The sequence below is a fragment of the Lipophrys pholis genome (genome assembly GCF_963383615.2).
Source record: "Lipophrys pholis genome assembly, chromosome: 9".
In the NCBI taxonomy this organism is placed as follows: Eukaryota; Metazoa; Chordata; class Actinopteri; order Blenniiformes; family Blenniidae; genus Lipophrys; species Lipophrys pholis.
Genome location: NC_137639.1, coordinates 24,029,313 through 24,044,706, shown reverse-complemented (window position 1 = coordinate 24,044,706; position 15,394 = coordinate 24,029,313). Strand labels below are relative to the sequence as shown.

The following is a 15,394-nucleotide window of genomic DNA, read 5'->3' as shown; positions in this document are numbered from 1 at the left end:
TTTCCGCTCCACCACCGCTGAATCCAAACAATTTACACCAACAGACCTAAAAATAAAAACCTCTGCAACAACTACAGCGGCTGACCTTGGTCCACAGTTGGTATTTAAAGTGATATCAGCACCCACAGAGAGAAAGAGGCGATACAATCCTCGTGCGTAAAAAGAGAAAGACGCACCGTGTTTGCGCGCCTGCCCGGTCCGTGTCGGAGCTGCGATGATCTCAGTGCAGATTTAAGACCCTCACACACCCACAGCCACTGATGTCCCTCCTCCGTCTCACTCTTCCGCCCTCCTCACGTGGCTTTCAAACGCTCTAAAACACATATCCACTCAAATACATCCACCTGAGGAACATAGCTCCATATTTTTACATGTTCGGGACTTGTTTTCTTTCTTTCTTTCTTTCTTTCTTTCTTTCTTTTTCCATCTATCAGATGGCCATGTTTCATTATAGGAAGCTTCGTGGGAAATAAAAATGCAGAGTCATACCTCAAAAATCTGAAAGTGACAGCATAAATCAACAGATTTTACTTCCTCTGTCGACAACAAGCTTTAGTTTGTATTTCGATTTTTATCCCTTAAAAGCTGCAGTAGCTTCAGCACTAATCATCTATAGTTGTTTCTATACAGCAAAGGTGTCCATACTATGGCACGTGGGCCAACTGTGTCTCCAGAAATACTGTTCGTTAAATGTCATGTTTAGTACTGTATTTTTAGAATTCAACCAAGCACACATTGATTGAGGGTGCACAGTGACGACCCATCCGGTGTGGGAATTGAACCAGCAAACATCAGATCCCATGTCTGCTTCGTCAACCTGTAACCAACCAAGACTCAAGTACTCAAGAGCTCATGGACCTTGTTCGAGCAAGAGTTATTTTGAAGCTGCAGAGAAATATGTTCACTATTTTTATTGTCTTGTGCCCACAGCTCAACACACAATATGTATCTCTATAGTGAAGCTACAGCCATTCGATCGGAGGGGGACAAAGCTTTTTCATAAACCATATGATGTATACTATTCTAACTTATCTTCAATAGTACAGTAAATATTGTCTGAGAATTAAAGTCACACATCATTGAACTTGTGAGATCCTACATCTGAACTTAGTTAAGGAAAATGCACTTCAAGTAATCAATAAATCATATTATACGTTGCTTTAACGATTTAAAAGTTTATTTGTCTATCTATCTATCTATCTATCTATCTATCTATCTATCTATCTATCTATCTATCTATCTATCTATCTATCTATCTATCTATCTATCTATCTATCTATCTATCTATCTATCTATCTATCTATCTATCAATTTATTTATTTATTTGTTCATTCATTCATTCATTCATTCATTTTTTACAGTTATAATCCCCCATACATCATCGGACCATTGCATGATTAATTAAATTGTGAAATAATTATATATGTTTTGGAGTTGTTGTTTGTTTTGTTTTTTTACATAAAATGAATTGGTATATTAAAACAATTACGACACAGTTAATGACACATTTATGTATTTAATTCCAGCTTTAATTAATTAATGACACATGTAAGTACTTATTTAATGGCGTCTTTATTTATTTAATTTTGGCACTTATAGTCCTCCATACATAACTCTGTACAATGACGCATATGAATTTGTGTGAGAGAAAGAATCTGACGACTCCTTCCACGTCAGACCAACACAACCAGCGAGACACATGTTTGGTCTTTTGCTTTGAGACTTCTCTTCTCTTTATGTTCCAACATGCTCTCCACTGCTAATGATAATGACGCTGAATAACGAGATCAGGAACTCCTTCCCTTTCAAACTCAATTTATTATTGCTCAGCACTCTTAAAGTACATTACCTTTGTCCCATTTCACTCTGCTGTTAGTTTGAATATGTTAACTTATCATCTAATTTATTCCACTGTGTATTTTATTGTTCGTTGACCTTGAGTGTTCAGAGAAGTGGCTCTACAAATTAAATCAGTACATCAAAAACACTGGGTATATTTTTACTTTTAGCAACGTAAAAGTTTTATAAAATCAGATGCTTCATATGAATTGTTTGTGGAAGTTGTAATTTGATAAAACATTGCATTTCATTTATACTTTTTTGGTCATGTAGTTCAGTAAAGTAAACATTTGATCATGATATAACTTCATAACTTCTCCTCCCACATGTACAAAGGTACATTTTGTATGTCAAGTAATTGACACATCTCAAACTTTGTGTCAATAAATAAAAAAATAAAATACTCACACTGGCAACCTTAAAAGGTTTTACTTTGATTTTATCTCCAGTTAAACTGACATTGCGTGACTCACTGATAAAAGTATTTCAACGACTGCAGTGGTATAGTATGTTGTCATACCCTGTTTGCCACAAAACTAAAATAAACTACACAAGAGTTACACGGATTGAAGATCTGTTGTAACATTGGAGTTTAGTTCGGCAGCATGTTTGCTAATCTTCTCGCAGCAGAAGATTTCCTCTTCTCCCACAGCGTCCCACAGTCTCACCACAACCGGTGCAAAGGCCATCACAGTTATGACTGTTTGTCTGAGGTCGCATTGAAAGTTGAAGTTTTATATGTCTCGTCTTCTAAAGCGCTGACAGGCTGAACACAGCGTTGAATTACCACCACAAGCACATTAATACACTGGATGTCACTCCTCTTGTTATGTTTTTGTTTGTTTGTTTGTTTGTTTTCTGTTGTGGTAATGAAATGACAAAAGTACAAGTGAAAGTCATTTAAGAAATTCTCTCTCTCTCTCTCACACACACACACACACACACACACACACACACACACACACACACACACACACACACACACACACACACACACACACACACACACACACACACTTATTTGATTCTAGTGTATCCTATTCGATTCTATTCTATATAAAAGATGGAGCCCAGAGGCTGCAGTTGCAGTTTTTGTTTCTGGCCACTGGAGGGCGCCTTCCACCTTCACCGAATTACAAACATATTTTAAGACAGTCTGTGCTCCACTAAACATATAAGTGTATGCAATGTCCTCAAAAGCACACGATTAAAGCAACTTTTAAAAGATTTGTTTCGTCAATAAAAGTGACATGAATTGACACAATGGTTTTTCCACATCACCACTTCAAGTAGTAAACAGGATCAGGAGGTAATTTCAGCACCACGTGATGAAGAATATACAACTTGTATAAACATATTTGAGTTGTAGGAGAAAAACTCATCATGGTGGTTAACTTATTCTTGAATTTTGATTAATTCATTTTTGATTCATTTAAATTCAGGCAACAAAAAACAGTAAAAACTGCCCCCCTGACCAGTGGATCTCATCACTACCACTTCAAGCCCACTGTCACCCCTTGTTTGGAAGTCAACCACACCTTGTGTACAACTGCACTGCTGGTTTGAATCAGAGCCCCCTCTAGTGGAAGATATAAGTAACATGACTCCTCTCCAACGTTTTAACCATTTTGCTCTTTCGAACAGTTGTGTGAGTTTTCATGTAATTTCTTCGTTTCTTTTTTTTTTCTTTGCCTCATTTTTACTCTTTATTTTTTTGCCTTCGCCAATGAAAGTTGAGAAGGTTATGTTTTTGGCCACGTGCATTTATTTATTTATTGGTATGTATGTATGTATGTATGTATGTATGTATGTATGTATGTATGTATGTATGTATGTATGTATGTATGTATGTATGTATGTATGTATGTATGTATGTATTTCTACCAACGGCAAGTATCCAGAAACACGGTTGTGAGCACATTGACTTGGGTTGTGGTTTATCTGTTTTATCCACTCAAGTGGCGGCTGGGGAGAAAGTTCTTAGGTGGGTCTTAGGCTCTTCATTATCATTCAATTCCAGCCAATGTTAACTCAATTTAAATACAGTGCATTAATAAACCAGATTACAATTTATTTTCCTTTTTTTTTTAGTTTGAGAGAGGCCAAAAAGAATTGCAAAACAAACTGCTTTTTAAACCCTTAGATTTTAAGTCATTAATAAATATGAGCACATCTAAACATTTATAAACATTAGCAAACCTGGACACACTTGCAGAAAATTCTGAACCCATTTCTGTTCGTGTGCATTTAATAACTATGATGGAGAAAGTTGAACCTGACCTGGAGCCTTTCAGCCTAAATTTCTCTTTTCCCGGTGTAAATTAGAAGAGATGTAACTGAGTTATAAATCTTGTTGTCTTCATCTCAACATCTCTTAACAGCCAGAACAAACCAGAGCTGACGATTAAGCGTTGCCCCAAGTCGAAGACATCAAATGACGCTGATTGGTTTAATTTTATATCAGTCACTCTGGTGTTAATCAGTAATTGGTGAGATCGCTACTAAACCCCGCCCCCTCGGGGCAGCTTTTTGCAACGCCCCAGGCTGCTCACACGCGCACTCACACACCCAAACACACACACTACTCACTCTCTCTCTCTCTCTCTCTCTCGCTCTCTCTCTCTCTCTCTCTCTCCATATATATATATATATATATATATATATATATATATATATATATATATATATATATATATATATATATATATATATATATATATATATATATATATATATATATATATATATATATATATAGTTTGGGCTCCTCCTCCAGCTCCTCCTCTCTTCTTCCTCCTTGTGGACGGACGCGGCTGCAGCGGCTCCACAGCGGTTCCTGCACCGGGCGCATCATCAGCGGAGCCGGAGCCGGACATACAGCCGGACAGCCGGGCGCACACACCGGCCGCGGATGGCGTCGCTCGGCGTGGGGCTGCATCTGATCCGCAGGCGCGGAGCGGGCCGGAGCTCTGCGGTGGAGAGGAGGAACCTGCTGACCGTGTGCAGGTGGGAGACACAGAGAGAGACAGAGAGAGAGAGAGAGAGGGAGGGAGGGAGACCCTCATGTTGGGGATGAAACTGCGGCTGAAGCATGACGCCAGATTTTATCATTCAGAGCAGGAGACGCGCATTAAGCGCTAAAGATCTGCATAATGTGAAGAAAACATGAGCCACTGTCTGCAGGCTGAGTTAAGACAGAAACAGGATTGAACGAGATGTAGGTGACTGTCTCTTATTCAGTAAATCCATCAAAGCTTTGTCCCACACAAACACCAGCTTTCATCCATTTGTAATATTAATGCCATCACCTTTTAGTTACATTCAAACTCAAGTGGAGGAATAACAGAGGACTTTAGAGGCTGAAGCAGGGGTTTCAAACATCCTGCCTGTGGGCTGAAACTGGCCTGTAATAGGGTCCAGTCTGGTATCACGTTACAAAGTGTAGAAATTACCAAGAAGATTTAATAGAATCAACACAGTTTCTGCTTTATTTAATAGATAGCCCACTGTTTCTCATGTAGCAGTCCTTAAAAACTATTTCTACTATTGCTCACAGTGTAAATAACATGCAAACTGAAGGCTGTAGAAATTGTGTATCTTCAGAAGCATCCAGCTTTTACCAGGATTTAACTTGAACAGAAATACTATTGTGGAGAGGATTTCTTATCTTTCTGCAGATCTGGACGAAAGAAAGATAAAATCCAGTCTTTAGTACGATTTTCAGTTGCAACAAAGTTAAAAAGAAAAAAAGAACCAACCCTAGAGGGCATGTTTTCATTTGATGTTTCTCTCTATTGTGCCCATTAAAATGTTAAAATCAAACTAATTTTTCTTGGTAATTCTAGGCTTTTTTGGGTATTGTGAAAACACACAAAGAATTTCTATTTCTTTGCACTTAAAGACAAAACATTTGGTGTTGTGATTTTTAAAAAGATGTTTTGCTCTGACTCTGGCCACCTGTGACTATTAGATGATATTTGTCAATGCCAGGAATATTATGTCCCTACAAAGCCATTTTAGGACATTCGAGTGTAAAGATTTGCTGAATAATTTCGGTCTTATGTAGAATATAAGCGCCGACGCCGCTGAGGATAATGCTGAGGTGTCCATACACGTGTCACTTTGTCTCCTCCTGTCAGCTGGATTGAAAGGCTCTCCTCTCACAGTATTGATTTGTGGTTCGTTCGGTGTTGCTGGCAGATGTCAGCGGCTGAGTGACAATCCCACTGGTACACAAGAACAAGCCCAGTCTGAAGATACAGTTTTTTGTATTGTGCTACTAAGATAAGCCGAGTTGGCTGATTGTTGGCCGGGAAGAGACGCATTTTCAGACCTGAGGCTGGTCAAGTGCCTCTCGAAACAACTAGAACAAATATCTCATTATTTCCATCTTTGCCACCTGCAGCTCAGTCCCCTCCCGTGTCTCTGTCTCGAAATTCTAAAATACATCACAGTAAACCTTCCCTTTTACTCTGCCGCGTTATCCTCCCGACACACGTCAGGTAAACAAAGGCAGTTTATCAGCTACAGGACCCACAATGCACTCGTAACCCAACAAAATAAACAAAGATGAAAAATCATACAGCTGAGCCAAAGGTGTGTTGTGACGTTCAACCGATTTTCCCCTCCTTTCTTTAACTCTCCAGTCAGATCAGCAGGAGTTTTGTTGTTTGCTAGACTTCACATTTGTCTAAAACGAGACTGTAAACAGCAGCCTCTCTGATTTTAAGTGAATAACAATAAAGCAGTTTAAGCATGGTGGAATCATCAGTGCTGAATACCTCACCGTTTATTAGTTACTCTGAAATGGATAATTCCAACAAGAGGATATCATTGTGTTGTTTGTGCCCCCCTTCACCACCTCCAACTCTTATGTTGTTCATACTTTTTCTCATGCCAAGTAGTAATTTTATTTAAATTTTTTTTAAATTTCCTATTTTTCACATGTTCTGTTTTGATATGGGAACTATGCCACTTCTCTCTCTGCGGTTTGAAAACTGCCGTATTAATATTTGTGTTACGTAAACTAAACCCGATGAGCCGTCCAACTGATTCTCCTGAAAATTTGCCAGAATTCGTCCCAAGACCGTTTTCATTATTTAACACTCATATTCACATGATTCTTTTCAAGGAAATTCAGATTTTTGCTGCTTTGGTGTCTTTCTAAAGATGTTTTCCTCCAAATAAAATGTGCAGCGTGCTGACAAGTACTTTTAAATTTACTCTGGTGGATTAGACCTCCTCTCAAGTTGACACTGATGAAGATCTGCTGACGTTGCCAATTTCATTATGCTAATGGAGGCTGAAAAGAGTGTGTGTGTGTGTGTGTGTGTGTGTGTATATAATGTAGTGATCGTCTGCAGCAGCAAAAAGCCGAGTTTGCATCTTTAGACAAGAAATCACAGCTAAAATGTTTTTTAAAAAATCCTGCCGTTCAACTTCTGAAAGGATTTCAGGGTTTTCCTTCTCCACAAGCCGCCGACATCTAAAGATAAGATGAAGAGGACGCCTCCTGCGAGGTGAAATCTCTTCAAGCACAAGTTTTCTTGAGCGATACGAAGGGATGAGCAGCAGGTGTGACCTCGCAGGATTTGCATAGAGAGGACGATAATGACACGTTCTCACCTCCTCCAGCAGAAACAACAAGCATGTCTTTGAATTGTGTGGGAGGCCTGAGCACCTTGAACACACATTCTTTTCCTCTCCCCGAATTATTGACTAACCCCATGGATACAGGAAGAACATGCAAACTCCACGCAAGCGAGCTTACGAATCAATGGAAACCAATTCAGTCTGATCGTTTGCACCTGTTCTTTGCTCTTTTCAATCTATAATGTTGCGAATGGATATTTTCTTGTGTCTCATCACATCGGTTGTCAGATCTAACTTCCATTCATAAAACACGAGTCTGATATGTAAAAAAAACCCCATTTATTTCTTTTCTTTAAAGAGAAAGAGTGGAGGGGGAAGTCAGTTGTTGTTGTCAGCTCCCGAGCAACGACGCTCTCACCACTTCAACCACTTCATAACTTGTATCTGACTTCCAAAAGGCGTTACATGTGATCTGGTGTTTATCTCAGTGAAACCAATAACATCCTCGCTGGAAATACATTTTCGAGTCTCGGTATATTTGGCCTAGTATCAGTGATTGTGATTATTATCTAAGATGTGATTAACTTGATGACTGTACTCATGAATATAAACTAAAAATGATCAGTATTTTTTTTTGGGGGGGGGGGGCTTGTTTGTCAGGAAGCTCACAGCCTGTGGTAACCCTGCTGCTAAGCAACAAGGAGGAGTCGGGGAAGCAGTGTGAGATTTGAAGTCAGATTATTATTTCTTTTCCATGAAGGACTGCACAGTGGGGCCGCATTCATAAAACACACACACGGTGATCCATCGCAGCCTTGTCCATTACCTTCCCTTCCTGTGTTATTACGTGGAATCAGATTAGGCCGAGGCTGTGATGGTGGGCCGCACAACGCGACCGGATTTATCACAGCAGATTAATCAAAGCCTCATTAGAGCTGCGTGTTTCACATTTTCCATCATTCACTCACAAGGCAATAACGAGAAAGGTGCTTCATCAGAATGATCTTTTTGATTTTTTTGGTAAACCGCATTAGGAGTGATCGGCACCAAACACTTTGCTTCGCGTGTCTTTGTCTGTTCCATCATTCTGTGTGGATTCACTCAGCAAAATGAACCAGGTTTTATGGTTTAGATGAGAACAAGAGTCTCTAACTCAAGTCTCCAAACAGCAAAGCCGACGTTTCCCATAACGGAACTTGCATCACTCCTGCACCCCCCCACCCCCGCCCCCCCTTTTTTTTACATTTGAGCTGGTAAATGTCACTTTCCTCAGAATGCACCGCCCTCAGGCACCGTTTTTAGTGCAAGCTCTCGACATGAAATTATTGCTTCATTCCCAAATAAGATAAAATCCAGCTGAAAGAAACTTAACCAGTTTACATATAACATTGATGATTTTGCCCTTTAAGAAATGCGTCATTGAATCGATTGTAATGCCAGTGTGTGTGTGTGTGTGTGTGTGTGTGTGTGTGTGTGTGTGTGTGTGTGTGTGTGTGTGTGTGTGTGTGTGTGTGTGTGTGTGTGTGTGTGTGTGTGTGTGTGTGTGTGTGTGTGTGTGTGTGTGTGTGTGTGTGTGTGTGTGTGTGTGTGTGTGTGTGTGTGTGTGTGTGTGTGTGTGTGTGTGTGTCTTCCATCATGTTAAGGTTTTCAGTGAAGACTCTGCTGGACCGCTCATGTTTCGAGACAATAGATGACACATCTCCAGAGTTTGTGAACTTCGTTTCCATCCTGGAGCACATCCTCAGTCATCGACTGAAAGGTGAGAGAAACCAGAGAATCACAAAAACAGAACTGGTTGAAATAAGGCACATTGTATGTCTCCTTGATGGGTCACATCCTGTGTTGTACAAATGCACGTGTGCATCTTTTCAGGTCAGACGACATGGTTTGGCTACGAGAGTCCTCGGAGTTTCTGGGATTACATAAAAGCTGCTTGCAGTAAAGTACCTCACAATTGCATTCGAAGCATCGAGAGCATGGAGAATGTGCGATCATCCCGAGCCAAGGTGAGGCGAAAAACCCCAAAGAAATACAAAGTGAAACACAAACAGAGGTCCTGCTCAAACAACACATGATTCATTAACTAAAAACTTCAAGATGTAAGCCAACTTTAAAGACACGAAGTCACCCTGACTTTGAATCTGAAAGTATCACGACCCACCGTGCAGAACTGGGCGTTGGAGATTTCATCTTACTTTACATGATCCTCTTAGAAAAAGAACAAAAGAAGCACAGTTTGAAAAAAATAAAAAACCAACTTGAACTGCACAGATTTTCTCTTCTTTCAGCTTTTGAAAGGCGACTGATATGTGACATGAATATAGAATATATTAGAAACTGTTTCTCGTGGGATCTTCCTGCCCTATCATTTTAAAGTCATGCAAGCAAGACGTTAATCCAATTTGAGACATGGTACACCATGTCATCTTTATGTCGCTGGCTGTACACGTAGATGAAATGTTGGTCCACCAGCAGCTTTGTCATATTTCTCTCCGCAGGGCAGAGCGTGGATCAGAGTCGCCCTGATGGAGAAAAGACTCTCTGAGTACATCGCCTTCGCTTTGAGGGACTTCAGAACCACCAGGTCGAATTCATATAAACACGAATCACATACGTATTTGAAAATATTTATATCAAAACAAGTACACCTGACGTTACATTTGCCCCTTTGGATGCACGCTACCCGGCTCTTCTCACCTGCGCCATTCGATCTGAACTGAATGAATGAATGTGTGCGGTTGTTTATTGTAGGAGGTTTTATGAGGACGGAGCGATCATCCTGGCGGAGGAGGCTGGGCTGTTAGCAGACACGCTGATCGGACTCAACACCATCGACTTCAGGTACTTATCACAAACTGTCATTTATTTATTTATTTATTTTTTCTGTTAGAATCTTTGAAACATGAACTTATGACCTGCAACTGACTGTGACAACGCTGCAGAACACTTTAACAGACTTGGAGGGGGGAAAAAGAAAAAACTTAAAATAAATGACTTTGGTAATGAGCAGAACTTCTGGAAACTCTAAAACCATTGGGATTTTTAAAGTGTCACTGACAGCATCTAATGGTAAAATGCATTAAAACATGAAGTTCAACAGGTTTTAGTTACGTTTGTCGAAAAATCATGAATGTTTCCTGTGTTCATTTATAGATTTGTCGTCATAACATTAAAACTCTTTTTTCACTGTACAAGACCAGATTTCATATTTCCTGTCAATTCATTTGTAGAAATTAGCACAATAAGTCATTTTCTTTCTTGGCACAGTTGCTTTAGCTACAAATGTCAGATTGAAACGATTTTTTCTAACATTTCCAAGGATATGTGGCTGATTCGACACAGCCTGAGCAGGGTATTAATGCCATACGTGTCTGGAAAACGTGTGTTCGGGGAGAAACGCACTTTTTACTGTTGTGTTAATGTGTTTTAGCCGAGTTCTGCAAAATCCACACAAAGAAAACAAATACAGATGATTGCAAGTGCATGTATTAAACAAACCATCACAGAGGGATCACAAGAAAACTTTCAGAGTTAATTTATGTACCATTAGAAGTCCTTTGTGGATCTTATGGGCTGTCAGAGAGGAAACTGATTATGTGCTTTCTTCTCTCTGCAGCTTCTGTCTGAAAGGGGAGGGTCTGGACGGCAGCTGCCCCGCTGTGATCGATTACACACCATACCTAAAGTTCACACAGAAGTATGTATGATCAATTATTTACCTCAGAATGTTCATCGTTAATGTGTTGTTGGCTCTGTCCATCATTTATGTCTGCTTCATCTAAGTAACGGTGAAGGCAGAGAGCTCCCTGCACCGTTTGCAGGATTTAGACTCAACAACTCTATAACCACTTACCGTCAACCGTGTAGCATTTCGCTTTTTATCTGGGAATAACGTTGAATTCAATATAAAAAGTCCAGCATGAGCTAACTAACGTGAAGCTGGCTGGGGTTTTCTCCTGCGCAGTGCCGACAGCATCAGCAGCGACGAGGAGGAGATGAGGACCCTGGGAAGCAGCGGCAGCGAGAGCAGCACCCCCGACAAGACGGCCACCGCCGCCTCCATCTTCACCGAGCAGAGCAACTTGGTCAGCAAGTGCAAACGCTTCGAGCAGAAGTATCGCACAGCCCTGGAGCAGAAGGTAAGATTGTCTCTGTGTGTTTAAGCCAGTTTGACGTTTTGCCGTGCTTGCTTGATAACTTGCAGCTCAGTTGGTGGAATTCCAGGAAGAAACTAGTGAAACAAGTGAACTTTCAGCTGAATGTAATATTGTGCAAATGACCAGGCTTCACTCTGGTTCAAAGTGAAAAACAAAGTCTTCAGAGGTGCCTCCGTGAGAAACCGATCAAACAAGTGAGAATCCGGAGTGTTTGTTTGCGTCAGGGTTACCTGGAAGAGCTGGTCCGTCTGCGGGAAGCCCAGCTGTCGGAGGCCGTGTCTCACAACAAGGCTCTTCAGCAGAGCCTGGCAGACGCACACCTCTCCCACACGGTGGAGAAGGAGCAGCTCGAGTACATCATCCTGGAGCTGCAGGACCAACTGTGAGTCCGTTCGCCTCCGTGTGCTGCGGCGTGCATGTGAGGTCACCCTTGATCAGCAGGTCCAACTGTGAATTTGACATTTAGGACCCAGCGGGAAGCCCGAGGACTGCAGGTGGTTTGTTATTTGTGTTGCCAGAGGATCAATAAGCACTCGAGAGTTGTTTTTAGGTGAAGGGAAAAGGTGCATCAGCGTCATATCTTACAGCACGAACATTCATTGAAAGCGAATGACAGTTAGTTAATGGGATTTCCTTCTTGAGCTCTAAAAATGAAGCTGTAGAATCAGGTTTCAGATAAAGAGGAAAAACCAAAGTGACAGAGAGGGTGAGATGCTACAATAACGGGAGTGACACAGAATCAATAGTTTAATCAGGTATTTCCACGTTATGAACATTTTGGAAATTGTAATTAGAATTATTACCCACTTTGACGACTTTAATATAATTAAATGTTGTATATTTGATTTTCATAAAAAAAGTTTGAAATATCAGTTGAAGTGGAATAAATCTAAAATATACTTCACTATTTGAATTGTTTGAGATGTAATTGTAAGTATTTGACTTGAGATGAGCCAAAGCTGTACGATGTCATGTGCTTGTAAGCAAGTGTGAGCTTATGCAGCTTGACAGACCTGCAAGTGTGAAAAAAAAAAGAAGTTTAAAACAGTTTAGAAAAAGAAATCTTGCTAAAAACAAGATTAGTGTTTCTCCCTTGAAAGTGCCGGAGAAAACAGTAACTATGAACACTGTTCCAAAGATCCTTTTTTCAGATAAAGTATAATTTTGGTATCTTCTGTTTCTTGATATCGTTACTAACGTTCTCACGGTTGTGTTTATTCAGGACTGTATTAAAGAACAATGATTTGCGGTCCAGACAAGAGCTGACAGCCCATCTGACCAATCAGTGGCCGTCTCCGGACGCCTTGGACACCAACGCTGTTGCCTTGGATACGCTGCTGTACAGGAAGCGTACGGGACAGTGGGAAGAGTATGTCTGTGTTTTTTTTAAATTTTTAATTCAACCAACAGCATAAAGACATTTTATCTTCATGTAACTTACAGGAAACGACTCGGGCAATAAGAAGAAAATAAATAAAAATCAGTTTAATCACACACTGACATAATGCTCAGGCAAGACGGCCACTTTCACAGTTTTTTTATCATCACAAAAGTTTTTTTTTATTCTTGCACATTCGTATTGGGTCATTTTAGGTTTGTACAATGGTTTTACACCCTACGCTCCAGAACTAGAAGGCAAATTAAGCATTTACCGTATTTGTATTTCAAGTCGATGCTGAATTAATTCAATGATTTGATATGTGAATAACTTCACTGATGGTATATTGTATTTGGGTTAATTGCGGAAGGGCCATTTTCAGACACTTCTAAATAACAACTGCTTTTACACAGGTAATGATGGTCGATGTTGCTTGAGATTGGTTTCAGTGGCGTATTCACCGGTGTAATGTTGCTCAGGCTAATGAAACGGCTGGTGAAAGATGTTTCATCTTCACTAATGTGTTGGTTAAACCTTGGACACCCACAGATGTTATCTCAGGTTTTAAATTGGCTGAATGTTAAAAACGTGTTGGATATTTTACATTGAACAGGAACGATTACAAAAATAATTTAGACCCTAAACAAGTTGTTTTCAACGTGCGAGAGGATGATTGTCAAGATTTCTTCCTCAAAAATGACAAGAAAACAATCATCCCCTCAATACACGATGAACAATACCCCCCGAAGACAGAACCACTGTCCCACGCCATCTGATTTGTTGCAGAACCGCCCACGACGCTGTTTAGTCATTTTCCTCTGACACGAACGGTGTTCAATCATTTAACGGAACGACTCGTCAGATGTTGCTGCTGAATCGCCTTCCATGTATTGATCCTTCTCTCCCTCATGGCAGAAAGAGTTTCCAGAGTCTGGAGCAGCTGTCTGCAGACATGAGCCTCTCCCAGACGTCCCTGGAACCGTCACACACTCTGAGTTTGGAGGCCCCGCCCGCGGCCACACAGTGGCCAAACCAAGGTACGCCTCCTCACACGACGGATCCACCTCCACCCCGACCGGGACATTAACCCTTCACTTTTGGCTTTCAGCTAAAGAGGAAACTCCTTCTCTGCGAGGCCTGTGCGGCTCCCTGACCTCAGTTGCCAGTTACAAGTCTTTGGCCAGCTTGAAGTCCAGCGAGTGTTTGGCCAGTCCGGCCACAGAGATCAGCAGTCCAGGCGTCACTCCTTCCTAGGTAACCATGAGCTTTAAACTCGCTCACCACCACGGGCCAGACAATCCAGGAACTTTCACGACTTATGTGACAATTGATTTTGTGTTTCTGAAGCTTTACGTTCTTAGTGTGGAGCCGAGAGCTTTAAGAGAAGCAAATCTTATTTCCTCGCTGAGAATCGGGTGAAACGAAGTTCTGCACCCGGCTTCATCGCGCTGAACAATGACCTGCTGACTCAGAAGTTTAAAGCGTGATTATTTTGTTTTGTCTGTTTTTTAATCTGTGGATGAATTCTGCCATTTCTTGGAAATTCGTTGAAATTCCAGACGGTTGATCTCTGACTTGTCACGTCACTTTAAAGTCTTACAAAAGCAAGTTTGCGAGTCTGTGTAGTCTGTTACGTTTTTACAGACCACAACTTTACTGAAAAGGTAAAATACTGCAAGTTCAAGCGTGATCATGGATTATTTCCTGTAGTTTAAATAATTCATTCATACCTGTCTGTTCTGTTCCACGGGGGAATTGTTTTATAAAAGGTGATTGTAGCTGTTTTTGTCTTCACGGGCTCAGATATCAGTCTTTAGTTCTCAGGTGTGAAGGTTCTCCGTCCCCGCTTTGTCTCCAGTGTTATATTGTCAGTATCACAGTTTAGTTCTCAGGTAAGATCACTCACTCTTCAGTTCTGGTTTTACATTAGGCTGAGCTTTATTCCCTTTAAAAAGGCAGTATATTGCCATGAAGGCTGGTCACCTTAAACTCTGTACAATGACTTGTGTTAGGACTCGGTGAGGATTATCTTTCAGCAGCATCATGTCCTTTGTGTTCTTGACTGGTCGTGTACCCGAAGACATTGAACTCATTACTTTACCATTTGCCTTCGGCTTGCTCCAGCGGTTGTTTCCACAGACAGCAAATGTTTTACTGGATTTATTAGATTTTGTTTTTTTAATTATTCATTTTGAATAAACTTCACTTGCCAAAACACTAACAGTTTGACTTTTGTGTATTTTTTTCAGCAATGATATTTTTTGTTTAATAATAAAAACAAATTGACTGTCGAACATTTGAGGAGTTTTGTTTCCTCTATAGTCAAGCTGAGGGGAAAGAAAACAAGATTAACATGTACAACTCAAAGATTTGTAATATAATGAACAAGGCAATTATTTTCCTATGATTTAATTCAAAATGAGAAACT

The 15,394-nt window shown here is 40.5% G+C and overlaps 1 protein-coding gene across 1 annotated transcript; it reads left to right on the top strand.

The window, feature by feature from the left end:
* Window positions 1-4,627: 4,627 nt before the first annotated feature.
* On the top strand, window positions 4,628-15,185 carry rundc3b (RUN domain containing 3b). The gene is made up of 11 exons (XM_080471012.1): window positions 4,628-4,845; window positions 9,075-9,190; window positions 9,304-9,437; window positions 9,930-10,015; window positions 10,183-10,272; window positions 11,048-11,128; window positions 11,396-11,570; window positions 11,813-11,970; window positions 12,811-12,957; window positions 13,882-14,003; window positions 14,075-15,185. The coding sequence occupies exons 1-11, from the start codon at window positions 4,751-4,753 to the stop codon at window positions 14,218-14,220; spliced, it is 1,350 nt and encodes a 449-aa protein (XP_080327138.1). The 5' UTR covers window positions 4,628-4,750; the 3' UTR covers window positions 14,221-15,185.
* The last annotated feature ends 209 nt before the right edge of the window (window positions 15,186-15,394 follow it).